Source organism: Anthonomus grandis, chromosome 7 (assembly GCF_022605725.1).
Source record: "Anthonomus grandis grandis chromosome 7, icAntGran1.3, whole genome shotgun sequence".
Lineage (NCBI taxonomy): Eukaryota > Metazoa > Arthropoda > Insecta > Coleoptera > Curculionidae > Anthonomus > Anthonomus grandis.
Window position 1 is genome coordinate 6790215 of NC_065552.1, and position 12539 is coordinate 6802753.

The 12539-nt window shown below is 33.0% G+C and overlaps 1 protein-coding gene across 2 annotated transcripts in view; it reads right to left on the reverse strand.

The window, feature by feature from the left end:
• LOC126738874 (probable ATP-dependent RNA helicase spindle-E) overlaps positions 1–12172 on the reverse strand; it is a 56466-nt gene extending 44294 nt beyond the window's left edge. The window contains exons 1-6 of one of the 2 annotated variants that reach the window (XM_050444337.1): positions 12010–12172; positions 11692–11920; positions 3817–4179; positions 3549–3752; positions 3333–3497; positions 2918–3272 (exon numbers count right to left, since the gene is read on the reverse strand). In XM_050444337.1, coding sequence (XP_050300294.1) covers positions 2918–3272; positions 3333–3497; positions 3549–3752; positions 3817–4158 — 1066 coding nt within the window. In that variant the 5' untranslated portion in view covers positions 4159–4179; positions 11692–11920; positions 12010–12172. The remainder of the gene's footprint in view (positions 1–2917; positions 3273–3332; positions 3498–3548; positions 3753–3816; positions 4180–11691; positions 11921–12009) is intronic. The other variant, XM_050444338.1, reaches the window with a different exon arrangement.
• Positions 12173–12539: the final 367 nt, after the last annotated feature.

Genomic DNA, 12539 nt, shown 5'->3' on the forward strand with positions numbered 1-12539 from the left:
GTACTCTGACTATAAGTGGTTGTGCGGTAGTGTTTATTTAAAAAAACTATTTTGTCTGCCCTGTCTGATTATTGGTGTGAAATCGAGTGTATGGAATAAAGAGGGATTTAATAATTTTGGAAATGTGACAAGAGGTTGTAGTAGACATGAAGCATCTTCGGAGCACATTCAATCTGCCTTGTCCTTTGTGAATTTTAAAAAAAACCTTACAACTATTGAAGACGCTCTGAAGGAAAATTCCAGGTTATGTATAAAACAATTTAACGATAAAGTACTATTAAATAGAAGGTTTATGCAGTTACCTATTCGTGCTACTGTGTATTTAGCCAAGCAAGAGCTAGCATTTCGGGGGCATGATGAAACTTATTCTTCGGACAATCGTGGTAATTTTAAAGAACTTTTGCACTCGTACATATCGATTAGTAACAAAGATATTCAAGAGCATTATAAAAAGGTATCATCTATTTTCTCTGCCAATTCAAAAACTATTCAAAATGAACTAATAGACTGCATTTCCGATTATCTCGATGAACATATAGACCGCGAAATAAAAGAATGTAATTTTTTTTCTATTGAAAGTGGATGATTCAACGGACATTCTTCAAAAGTCCCAATGCAGCATAATAATTAGATTTGTTAATAGTGCAGGGAAAGTGGTCGAAAGATTTTTAGGATTCTTCGATGTAAGTTCGGACCAAACAGCTGATGCTCTTTTTAACTTAGTTACCAAAAGAATAGAAAAATATGATTATCGTTCGAAATTAGTGGAGCAGTGTTTTGACGGTGCTAGTGTTATGTCTGGACATGTAAATGGTCTGCAATCAAAAATTAAAGTTGAAGCTCCACAAGCCGTTTTTGTACACTGTGCAGCCCACCGTTTTAATTTAGTACTCCAACAGAGTTGCAGTACGATACCACAATGTCGTATTTTTTTTGCAAATGTAAATAGCTTTCCCTCATTTTTTTATCATTCTTCAAAAAGAACTTATGTAGCTGATCAGATCATTAAAAGAAGAATACCTACGTCAGCAATAACGCGATGGACATCTAACTCTAAGATTGTAAATGTTATTCATAATGAATGGGATGTTTTAAAACAAGTATTTGCTGAAATTAGAGATGACAAAACTTCGGATCAAACTTCAATAACTCAAAGCGTTGGTTTCTTGAACCACCTCCATGATTTTGAGTTTGGTCTTTTCATCAGCATTTTCAGTGACATTTTCGAAATTACTAATATTCTTTTTGACACGTTACAGAAACGTTCACTAAATATTAGCCTTTGCATGTCACAAATTCAGAACACCCAGCAACTTATTAAAGAAAAGAGAAATGAAAACAGTTTCCAATCATTATTTGATTTCGTGAGTTTGAGAGTGTCAGTGCCATCGAATTATCGTCATGGACGAAAAACTTTGACGACCAAAGAACTTTTTCAAAAGTACAAAGTTCTATATTATGAACTTTTAGATACAATATTAGGACAAATTGATACGAGGTTTCAAGATTTGGAAAAAACTGCTTTTGTTACGTTGATAGATACAACTAAGTTTGAAGAGTATTCTAGGGATTTTCCCTTTGAATCATTAAATAATTTAAAAGACTCTTTCCCTAATATATTTACTGATTTGCCACGGCTAAAAAATGAATTAAACTTCATCTATAATGACGAAAATAACCGCAATATTCGGTTAGATAAACTGCTGGAACAGTTACACGAAAATAGTGACATTTTTAAAGAAGCTGCAAAATTAATTCGTCTAATTGTGACCATTCCTTCTACAAGTGTTTCAGTTGAACGTAGTTTTTCTTGCTTAAAAAGAATTAAAACATACCTACGGAATTCAATGACAGAAAATAGGCTTACTAACTTAGCAAAGATTTCTATTGAAAAGGAACTTTTAAATGAACTTATAAGTGTAGAACCATTTTATGACGATATCATCGATAAATTTGCAGCTTTAAAAGACCGAAGAATAGACCTTATCTTTAAAAAGTAAATAAATACTGCCTCGGATGTAACAATAAGCGTGGGTAAGTGTCTCTCTAATATTAATTTTTTATTATGTGCTTTAAAATTTTGTTTTTGCTGCTTATGGTATATTTTGGGTTTTGCGCTCTTCCTAAAGTCACGAGCCGCCACTGCTACATCATGATTCATTTTAGTACTGTAGGATATAAAGCAATTATCGCTGATAACCTACTTCTTAAATTGGAAAATACTATGTAATCCACTTCAAGTTTGGAAGTTTTATATTTTTTTATCTATGATTAATTTTTGTCATTCACGACTGAACCAGGGAAGAAATTTAGATGATTTATAATACTTAACTGGAACAAACCTTTCAAGAGCATAGTAGAGAACATTGTAAAAATAGTTGAAACACTTATTAATGTCAGTTGTATCAAACTCCTGTTCCCAAGGAATACAGGCAAAAAAGTTATTCATATCATAGTAATCACAGTTTCTAAAATCTAAATAACAATAATCATATTTGAGATTACTGATGTTATTAGCAGGAAGTGATAATTCATAAGCTAGGTGACGCTGTGTAACATTCGTAAGTGCTTCGGACGCAACTGAGACTTCTACCAACACAATGATTGTAAAAAATATATCTAAAAAGTTGCCGTATGAGTTAGGAATATTATTTATTTGTGACATGTTAGCATGATTGCAGACTCAACACAGACAATTAGCTGCGGTTGTTGATTGCATAAATTGATACACATAAGCACTGAGGCAAGTAGCATCCGGTAAATTAAAGTCAACATAAACCAACATTTCATATTTTGGATAAGTACAAGCTAGATTATTACATCAAATGATGCAAAACAAACTAATCCTCGATATAAAAAAAATTACTGGTTTTTTAATTAATACTCAAGTAAGTCCGTTAATGAAAATTTCACTTACCAAAACCAATATCCGGTACCGTGACGGAACTCTCGGCAATATTCGTAGATAAAATAATCTTCTTATATCCCGGCTTGGCGGGCCTGAAAGCCAACGCTTGTTCGTCATTGGGTAACGACGAATGCAATGGGATTATTTCCCATTTGAGCCGTTTTTTGTCCTTGTTTACTTCCTCTTCTTTTTTCAATATTTTATGCGCCTCCTCGATCTCATTTATGCCGGGCAAAAATACCAAAACGCTATCGGAGTTCAGTTCCACATCGGTTGTTAATTTATCGAAAACGTTAACTAGAAAGGCGAATGTACCCCAGATTTCTTGTGAGATTTCCGGGTTGGAGAGGTCGAATTGTATGTTCTAAATTTAAAAATAAATAAATAGTAAAACGTTTTTAATGAAGCAAAAATAATTACTTACCTCTGGTTTAATTGGTGCCATTTGATCAAGATAATACAGTTTCGTAGTGTATAGGCTGGGTTTGGTCACTGTCACAATATGAGCGGGGATGCTTTGTTGCGCGATCCGTTTTCTGAAGTAAAACGCGAAATCGGATGCGTTTATTGTGGCAGACATCAGAATAACCTAAAAATGAGCATTAAAACAGGAAAATGTGTTTATTTTTTAAATCCTTACTTTCGTCTGTGGCGAATTGGTGAAAAGAAACTTGCGAACAATTAAGAGCAAAAAGTCCAACTCCTGATTTCTCTCGTGAACTTCATCGATAATTATATGGGTGTATTGCCGTAAGTTTTTTGCTCTAATTAGTTTTTGCAGAAGCACCCCGATGGTCATGTAAGTTATCAATTCTTCTGGAGAAACCTTTTTTTCTAAACCAACCTAAGTAAAAACAAAAATACTTTCAGAAGCAGTTGAGGGATGAACGTCGCAGAAAAAACTTTACCTGATAACCGCAAACCGTCCCTAAAGTCCATCCCCTTTCCTCACAAACGCGTTTTGCCACATTGATCGTAGCAATTTTTCTAGGCTGCGTCACGACAATGTTACAATACTGATTCTTTTCCCTGAGAAAATCCATAATCATTTGGGGTACTTGGGTCGTTTTACCACATCCAGTAGGTCCCTCTATTACGATAACTTGGTTCTGTTCGACCCTGGATAAGATTTGGCTTTTGTAGGAATCAATTGGTAATTCTTTTCTGGCATCTGTATTCAAGGAAAAATTATGCTTTTTGTATACATCCCCTACGTTGATTGTTTGATCAGTGGCTACAGTTGATACCATTGAGAAGTCACCTACAGAGCTCTAAAATAGGGAGGATTGATACCTAAATATTCGGAAATGGTTATTAAAAAGTAATTTTTTAATTATTATTTAATCTTACGCCTATGCTAATTAAAAATATTGTTTATATATATAATAATATATATAATTGTATTATATAAATTTTCTCCAATTAATCGACTCCATATGTTGGGAAATAGATTTAATCAGGCTTTTGACTTAGTGGATTTAAAGCCTTCAAAACTTAAAAGGTGTTTGAGTGAGTTTACTCGTTGAGTACTATGTGTTAAGTATCAAATAAATTTGATTGCTTTTACTTTTCTTATTTTCATTATTTTAATGGTATGTTTTTAGTTCTTTATATATATATATATATTTTTTTTTTAAAGTTTTTGGTTAAGTTATTGGAAGTTTTATCTTATTTGTATATCTTGGGCTGCTACATATTTTTATACATTTAGATAGATAAATTATTGATTTATAGAAAATTTGGATATTTAATAGATTAAGTTCATTATACAATATCTTATTAATATATTTGTTGATGGCAGAATAATTATATACATTCAGGGTTAGGATATAATTTATTTGTAATTTTTTTAGAATGGGGACATGCCGTAAATTAATAAATAAATATATCTAAATGGCTAAATATATTCTTTAGTGTAGCAGCTTTCCAAATCTAAAGATGACGTTTCTACACTCTCTGTATCATCCTGAGGGTAACAAACGCAACTGATGCTCATTAAAAAGCCCAAGGGAGATGGACTTGTAGAAACTGTAATTTATTTAGTACACAGGAATATAAAATAATAAACTAGTTCTCCTCCTATAAAAAGCTTTGAAGAACGATTCCACCAATTAGGATCTTATGCAAAATGTTTTTTTCTGGTTTCAAAAAATTACAAGTTTAAGTAATTTAAAATCAGTCTTACATATAAAAGAAAATAAATCTCACACTGCCCTTTTTTTGTTGAAAACACACGAAATAGATTAGATTATAAAGGCTATTTCTGAGGATGCAACTAATCAGCTAATGAACTGTACAATAATAATCACTCATAGGACAGGCCATTTTCTACTAAAATCTTAATTGATTAATTTGTAGTTTTAATTATTGGCAAAAGCAAAAGCTGTAATTTATACACATCAACTAGTAATTAAAATTACTACAATAGGATTACCTGGCAAGAAATCCTGATAAGTAATAAACACAAATTCTACATCGACATACCGTTTACGCTAATATACAGTATACACCGATCGATTTTTTGTACCAGTTATTTTTCTCTGTGCTCTTTCTCGTTGCAAAACGCAATACAATGGAAAAATCTTTTAAATCCTGTAAAATTAAGGACTTTACAAATTTTTACTGTTTACAATATGTATTTCACCCCAGCTGGATAGATGACATTAAGTTATCTAGCTGGGTGGGTACAAAGCTTTATGCTCGTCAGTTTGTCAGACTAACTTTAATGAACCAGATGACGAACAAGCCACATTAATAGAGAATATAAAGTCCCTTAAGAAACCAATATTAGTGAAGAAGACATAGAAACACTAACGAGGAGCAGCCTAGTTTTTGAGGATGAAGTTACATAATGCAGAAAACACCGAAGTTAGATAAATTAAACTATCTAAATATGAAATAAAAAGTAGAAATCCAAGAGGGCAGGAAAAAGAAAAAGATTTAGGGGTAAAAAAGAACTTACAGGGTATAAAGCATTATAAAAAATAAGATTTCAACTTGAATTCTGATGAGCTAAATATCTGGAGATTTATAAGGTAATATACAATGTGCTTTTAGAATCTTGGGAGTAGCTATAAATCACTTTTTTGCTTAAGATATATTTCCTCCTAATTTGATAGTTGCCAATCTTCTTCACCTTCACTATTTAAAGATGGATATGACGAAACTGCCTCTAACTATAGGCTACTAGCTTTACTGTGGATTCTTTCAAAAGACACATATAATTAATTTTTTAACAAAAAATAATATCTTGAGCTCTAATCTGTGATGCCATATTTAATTTTCTTGGAGAGCTTTATCTGGAAATTAATGATCAACAGGTTGTAGCTGCAGCCTTCTGTGATTTAACAAAGGCTTGTGATTGTGTGTGTCATGAAGTATTACTGCACAAGCTGAAGAATTATGGGTTTTTGGGTTGGGGCACTAAGCTAATTTAGACCCTATTCAAGCAATAGAGTTCAGACAGTGTTTTACAATGGTACCACATCAGATTAAAAGGTTCTGAGCAGTCAGCGTTCCCCAAGGTTCTGTTCTGGGACCTGTTTTGTTCCTTTTGTAAGTAATAATGACACTGTCATTATGTAAATTATTGCAACAATTTAATTTGAAATATGCAACAATTTATTTTCTGTTTTTGAAGGTGGTAGACAATGGTACAGTGAAAACATCTCGTCGAACTTGCATTGTCTTATTTATTTAATGTAACACGACGTTTCGGTTGGTAAGTATCTCCAACCGTTATCAAGTGTAAACTACAGTTTACAGAAACACAGTTTAAAAACAGTTTACACTTGATAACGGTTGGAGATACTTACCAACCGAAACGTCGTGTTACATTAAATAAATAAGACAATGCAAGTTCGACAAGATGTTTTCAATTTATTTTCTATTGCAGTTTTTCACCTATATACACAGGGTGTTCCAAAAATCAAAGATAACCTGAAAACAGGCAATAGACCAGGTGCTCAGGGACTCGATTAACAACGCGATGTTTTCTAAAAAGGTGTAGAATGTGTATTAGAAATTAAGGCAGATAATTTGAGCATTTGTTGTCACTCTAATAAAGGTTTATTTCATTTATTTACTATGACTAAACAGTTATGAACTTTTCTTTTCCAGGACAGTTAGTTAAAGTTGGGAAATAATGGTCAAAAGACACACTTTTCAACACAAGTTGAGCAAAAATCTGATAATTTCTTAAGAATGTAAACAGTCGTGTTTGAATGTAGTTTTGTAATTTATTGAAGGGTATTCAGGGTAATATTTAAAAAAATTGTTAAGAAATTCAAAAATTTGTAACCACAGTACTAAAAAGATCAATAGGGGGAGTAATTTTTTTGGTTTTTTATGAATGCGTATAATTTTAAAAGTACTCAAGATAGATTTTTTTTTAAACTTTTGTTGAATCCCTGAGCACCTGGTCTATTGCCTGTCTTCAGCTTATCATTGATTTTTGGGACACCCTTTTTATTAAACTTATTATTAGTGCTTTTTGAAATATAAATATTTTAAACTTTTTCTTAACAATTTAAACCCCATATATAAAGCATGCAACTGGTTCAATGATGTTGAGCTACAGATTGATGTTGATCTGTTGGACCGACATTCTTTCCGATAGAATTACATCGATACTTATTTAAGCATTTAATGTACTACCTACTACTAGTTTTATATTGTACCAATTAGTGTGAGCTTGATTTTGTTATTTATTGCATTACCAAATTTATTGCATTATCTTGTCTAAATAAATCAAAAGACAACAACACAAAGTCTCAGTCTTAAAAATGTTATTTTATTAGTCAAAGTGGTGACATGTGTTTCACTCTGAAGAGCATCATCAGACCTTAAAAAGGTTAAAACATGACCGACTGGTTCAATTAAACACACACACAGAACTGACCCAGTCGGTCGTGTTTTAAGCTTGTTTGAGGTCTGATGATGCTCTTCGGAGGGAAACACCTGTTACTTTGACTAATAAAATAACATTTTTGAGACCGAGACTTTGTTGTTGTCTTTTATTTATAAAAAAAAAAACATGCTTTATTGTTATTAACAAAGAAAAATTGTTCTAAACAAAGCTACCTTAAATTACTACCACTAAACTTAACCACTACACCCCATACACACTCGAGTTCTAAAACAAACATCAGAAAACAATACATAAGAACAGCAGAAAAAAAATACATAAAAAGTAAATTAAATTCCATAACTATCCCGTCAAGTATAAGACAGCAAAGAATTCTAACCATACAAACAATTCAAATAAAATTCAAATACTGTAAACTTACACTTAGGGAAAATTAGAATGTGTCGACGTAGTATTCATCCAGTGAATAGTAACATTTTTCGGTCAAAAGTATTTTCAAATTACGTTTAAAATTGTCTATACATGTTGCCTCCCTGATTCCACCTGATAAACGATTGAAAATTTTGATTCCCTCGCAGAAAATAGATTTTTAGTTAATGTGGAGGAGGGGATTGGAAGATTTAGATCGTTCACTTGACGCGTTAAGTATCTTGGATTTGGGGTTATAAATTTAAAGCGATTTGCAAAAAGTAAGCAGGCCACTTCCTAAATGTAGAGGGAGAAGACAGTGTGTATGCCCAGCCTAACAAATAATGGGCGACAGGAATCTCTTGGTTTAGCCCCACAGATGTAACGTACAGCACACTTCTGTAAAACAAGCAGCATTTGTAGAAGGTAGGCAGCTGCATTACCCCAGAAGTAAATGGCATACCTAAGGTGGGATTCAATTAATGAAAAATATACAGATCTTCTAAACTCCATGCCAAGCTCCAGGGTAGCCACTCTGACTGCAAAACAACCTGCAGACACCTTTTTGCAAGTACCGAGGATATGCTCTTCAAATCTGAGTTCTCTTTCAATGAATATACCCAATAATTTTGTATTATCAAACTGCTGAACTACTGAATTAGAAAAAGGCACATGGTCTAGAGCACACTTAAAACACAATAATTTGGTTTTATGAGGATTTAGTGACAGCAAGTTTGATTCAAACCAGAGATTTACTGCCTGAAGATCAGTTGCTAATGTAGTTTGCAGAGTATCTGTGTCTGGGCTGTGCCAGAGAAGTCTGGTATCATCGGCAAATAGAGTAAATTTCCCCCGTACATTAAGATTGGTAAGATCATTTATGTATAGGAGAAAAAGTATAGGTCCCAAAACTGAACCCTGAGGAACTCCCAAGGTGATAGGATGGTAATCAGAGTACTTAGATCCTACAAGCACTCGTTGTTGCCGATCTTGCAGATAGGAAGCAAACCAAGAAGATGAAACTCCCCGAAATCCATAATGATGAAGCTTCCGCAGCAGAATCCTATGGCAGACACAATCGAAAGCCTTCGATAAATAACAAAAAACTGCCGCCGAAATTTCACCATCATTTATCTGGGAGTAAAGCTCATGAAAAAAATTAAACATGGCATCATTGGTACTGGTATTTTCACGGAAGCCAAATTGAAGTCTGGTGAGAATGTTTTTGGACTTTAAAAAGGACATTATTCATTTTTTAACCAGTTTTTCGATTACCTTTGATAGCGTAGACTGCCGTAGACAAGAGAGAGATGGGACGAAAGTTGGAAGGATTATCAAGAGCTCCACCCTTGTGAATTGGGATAACTTTAGCTGATTTTAGGCAAAATGGAAATATCCCCTTGCTCCAAGAAAGGTTAATTGCGTCAACCAGTGCCTTTAGCGCCGTTTCTGGAAGGTTGAGAAAAATCTTAGCTGAAAGGTTGTCTTCTCCAGTTGAATTTTTATTTTTTTCAGTATACAGAATATCCTTGAGTTCGTTTAGGTTTGTAGGTATAAAGAAGAAGGAATTTGGAACATGAATGGCTGGCATAAAGGAAAGAGGATCCACTGAAGGGTTCAAATTTTGCTGAAGTTGTAGAGCAATATTAGAAAAAAAATTGTTAAAATCATTGGGAGAGACTTCAGGGCATTGTCTTGACTGCTTACCACAATTGTGACGAATATCGTGACGAATATCATTAATAATTTTCCAACTCTCCTTATATTTGTTAGATGAACCACTTAAATGGTTGGAGTAGTAAGTTTGCTTAGAGATTCTTATCAGACGACGATACAAGGCTCGGTAAGAATTGAAATAGTTATGAAAAACTGGAGAATCACTGAACTTTCTTATTGTGTGAAGAGATCTCAGATTTCTTAAAGATACTGTCAAACCCCTCGTGAACCAAGATTTTATAGGTTTGGATTTCGGTTCGATTTTAATCATTGGGAAGGAAGCATCAAAGAGCTTAACAATTTTTGTGTGAAAGGAAGATAAATCGAAAATAGAATTCCAGGACTCAAGAGCTGAAAGTTGATAAAACTTATTAAATTTATTAATACCAAAAATTCGACCATATCGCTGTGCAGATACACTACATTACTTTTGTATGTTTGCTCTTTTACACAGTATAAACTCATGGTCTGATAAAGCAGAATTTGCGACTGTACACTCCACTGAGTCATATTGAAAATTAGAACAAATATAGTCAATAGTGGAGCTTGTCGACTGTGTTATACGAGTAGAATCTTTTACATGCATATGTATATTAAATGCCCCCATTAGATAATCGAGGCGTAGAGTAAAGACAGAATTTTTATATCAATATCAAGGTCTCTTTGATAATATAGACGATCTCTTTAATTTGTCTTTTTAAAGTCGATGCAAAGTTAATTGAATTTACCAGTAATTTGCTTGGCAGGTGTCCAATTATATCAAAACCAGAGCCATTCTATTTTAGATAACTTTCACCTGTAAATCTCCTAATATTTCAAGAAACTGTCATTTACCAGTTTTCTTCTGTTCAACTTAATTAACTATTTCAAAAATTGGAAAAACTGAAAATAGTTAGAGTTTAAAAATGCAAAGAAGCTGAAAATGTTTTTTCCTTGTTTAACCCTGTACCAATTCTCTACTCTTTCAAGAATTCAACTATCATTAAGTATTATTCTAAGTTATTGCAAAAAATGAGAAACAAAGATTATAGACAGTATGATACTGAATTTAAAACTACTACAAGATTCCCAACTCAAACCTGCATCTGTAGTTAAAAATGAACTAGAAAAGAAAATAAGAAGCATAAGGTAGGACTGAGAAAATTTCTGGCAATGAAAGTCTATGCCAATATATCAAACATGCATGTATATAAACCTTTATATCATTAATAAAAATACATATCACAGCATGTCCAAGATGAAAATGTCTATCATGGGAATCTTGGAAAACAAAAGAGATATGAAGATGGTTGAATTAGGGCAAAGTTGCACATTTCCAAGTCTAACAATATACCATTTAGAAAGTTTTAAAATTCCGAGTAGTTCCAGAGATATGCCTAGAAAACTGAAATTTGCCAATTAAATTTCTATTTTTTTCTGACATTATATAAAGAAATATGGAAAAACAAAACACACTGTCTCATGGCCACTTTTTAAGATCTGCAATACAGCATTGAGAGATTTTTCATAGCATGTATAGTTTTGGACAAACCATTGTCAACTTTATATTTTTGATATGGCACATAAAAAGAGCATATTCTGTATTGAATAGCATATTTTGTTGTGAATACAAAGATAATATATGACATACTATGATTCTGCAATATTTAAATTGGAAAACATAGGTTTTAATTAAATTCTGAATGTTTTGGTGTAGTAGGTGTTGAAATGATCCGAGATCTCCATAATATGCATCCTAATCTTAGTGACAGTGTATATATAATAATACCAAGTTCATTTGCAATCTACTTACTGCTTCATCAACAAAACAAGATTGTACAGGATCAGCAGCATATCTCTCAAGTTCCTCTTTTACAAATTCCTGTTCGTAAGGCCTATTTGCCTCCTCCACATCCTCTTCATCTGAGCTAGACTCAAAGTCACTATCCCGAGAGGTTGGGAGAATCCTCCCATTGACTAAACCCACCGGGTAGGTGGGTTTTTTTTTCCATTTCTGCCATTAGGGCATTCATTTTCCGGGGCTGAAAAGAAACCGAATTTAAGTATATTTTTTAACAGATTAAACAATGGGGGGGCTCCTAGAAGTTAGTTAAAAGGTATGTGGTCTTACCTAGTATTCTTACGCGAAAAATATATAAACTGACCTATTTTATTATTCACACTTCTATTCACTGTGTGCTCCTCCTATTCTGTGAAGGCTGAAGCAGTTAAAAGAACCCATAACCCATGAAGAACAAAAATTTGAAAAGCGCTTACAAACAAGAATTTGTGTGTTGATTGTTATCATATGAGTATGACATATTTCATTTGTCTAATGGCGTCGCAGTTGTATGTATATCACGTTTGACAACCATTGACAAAACCATTGATAATCACGTGATTCGTTATAAAATATAGTATCTTAAGACAATGAATAAGCGTTGCCAAGCTGATTAAATTTTCGTTGAAACTTAAGTTTGAATTATTGTAGCACTTCAATACTCGATTTTTTTATTTATTCACACTATTTTGCCTCGAGAAATGGGATTTTTGTCATGCATCTATTTCCCATACATGTAGATACCTAATAAAAAAAACACAGCAATTATAAGGAAAGAACTTACAGTAATTTATATGACCAGTCATAGCAAAGAATGAAGA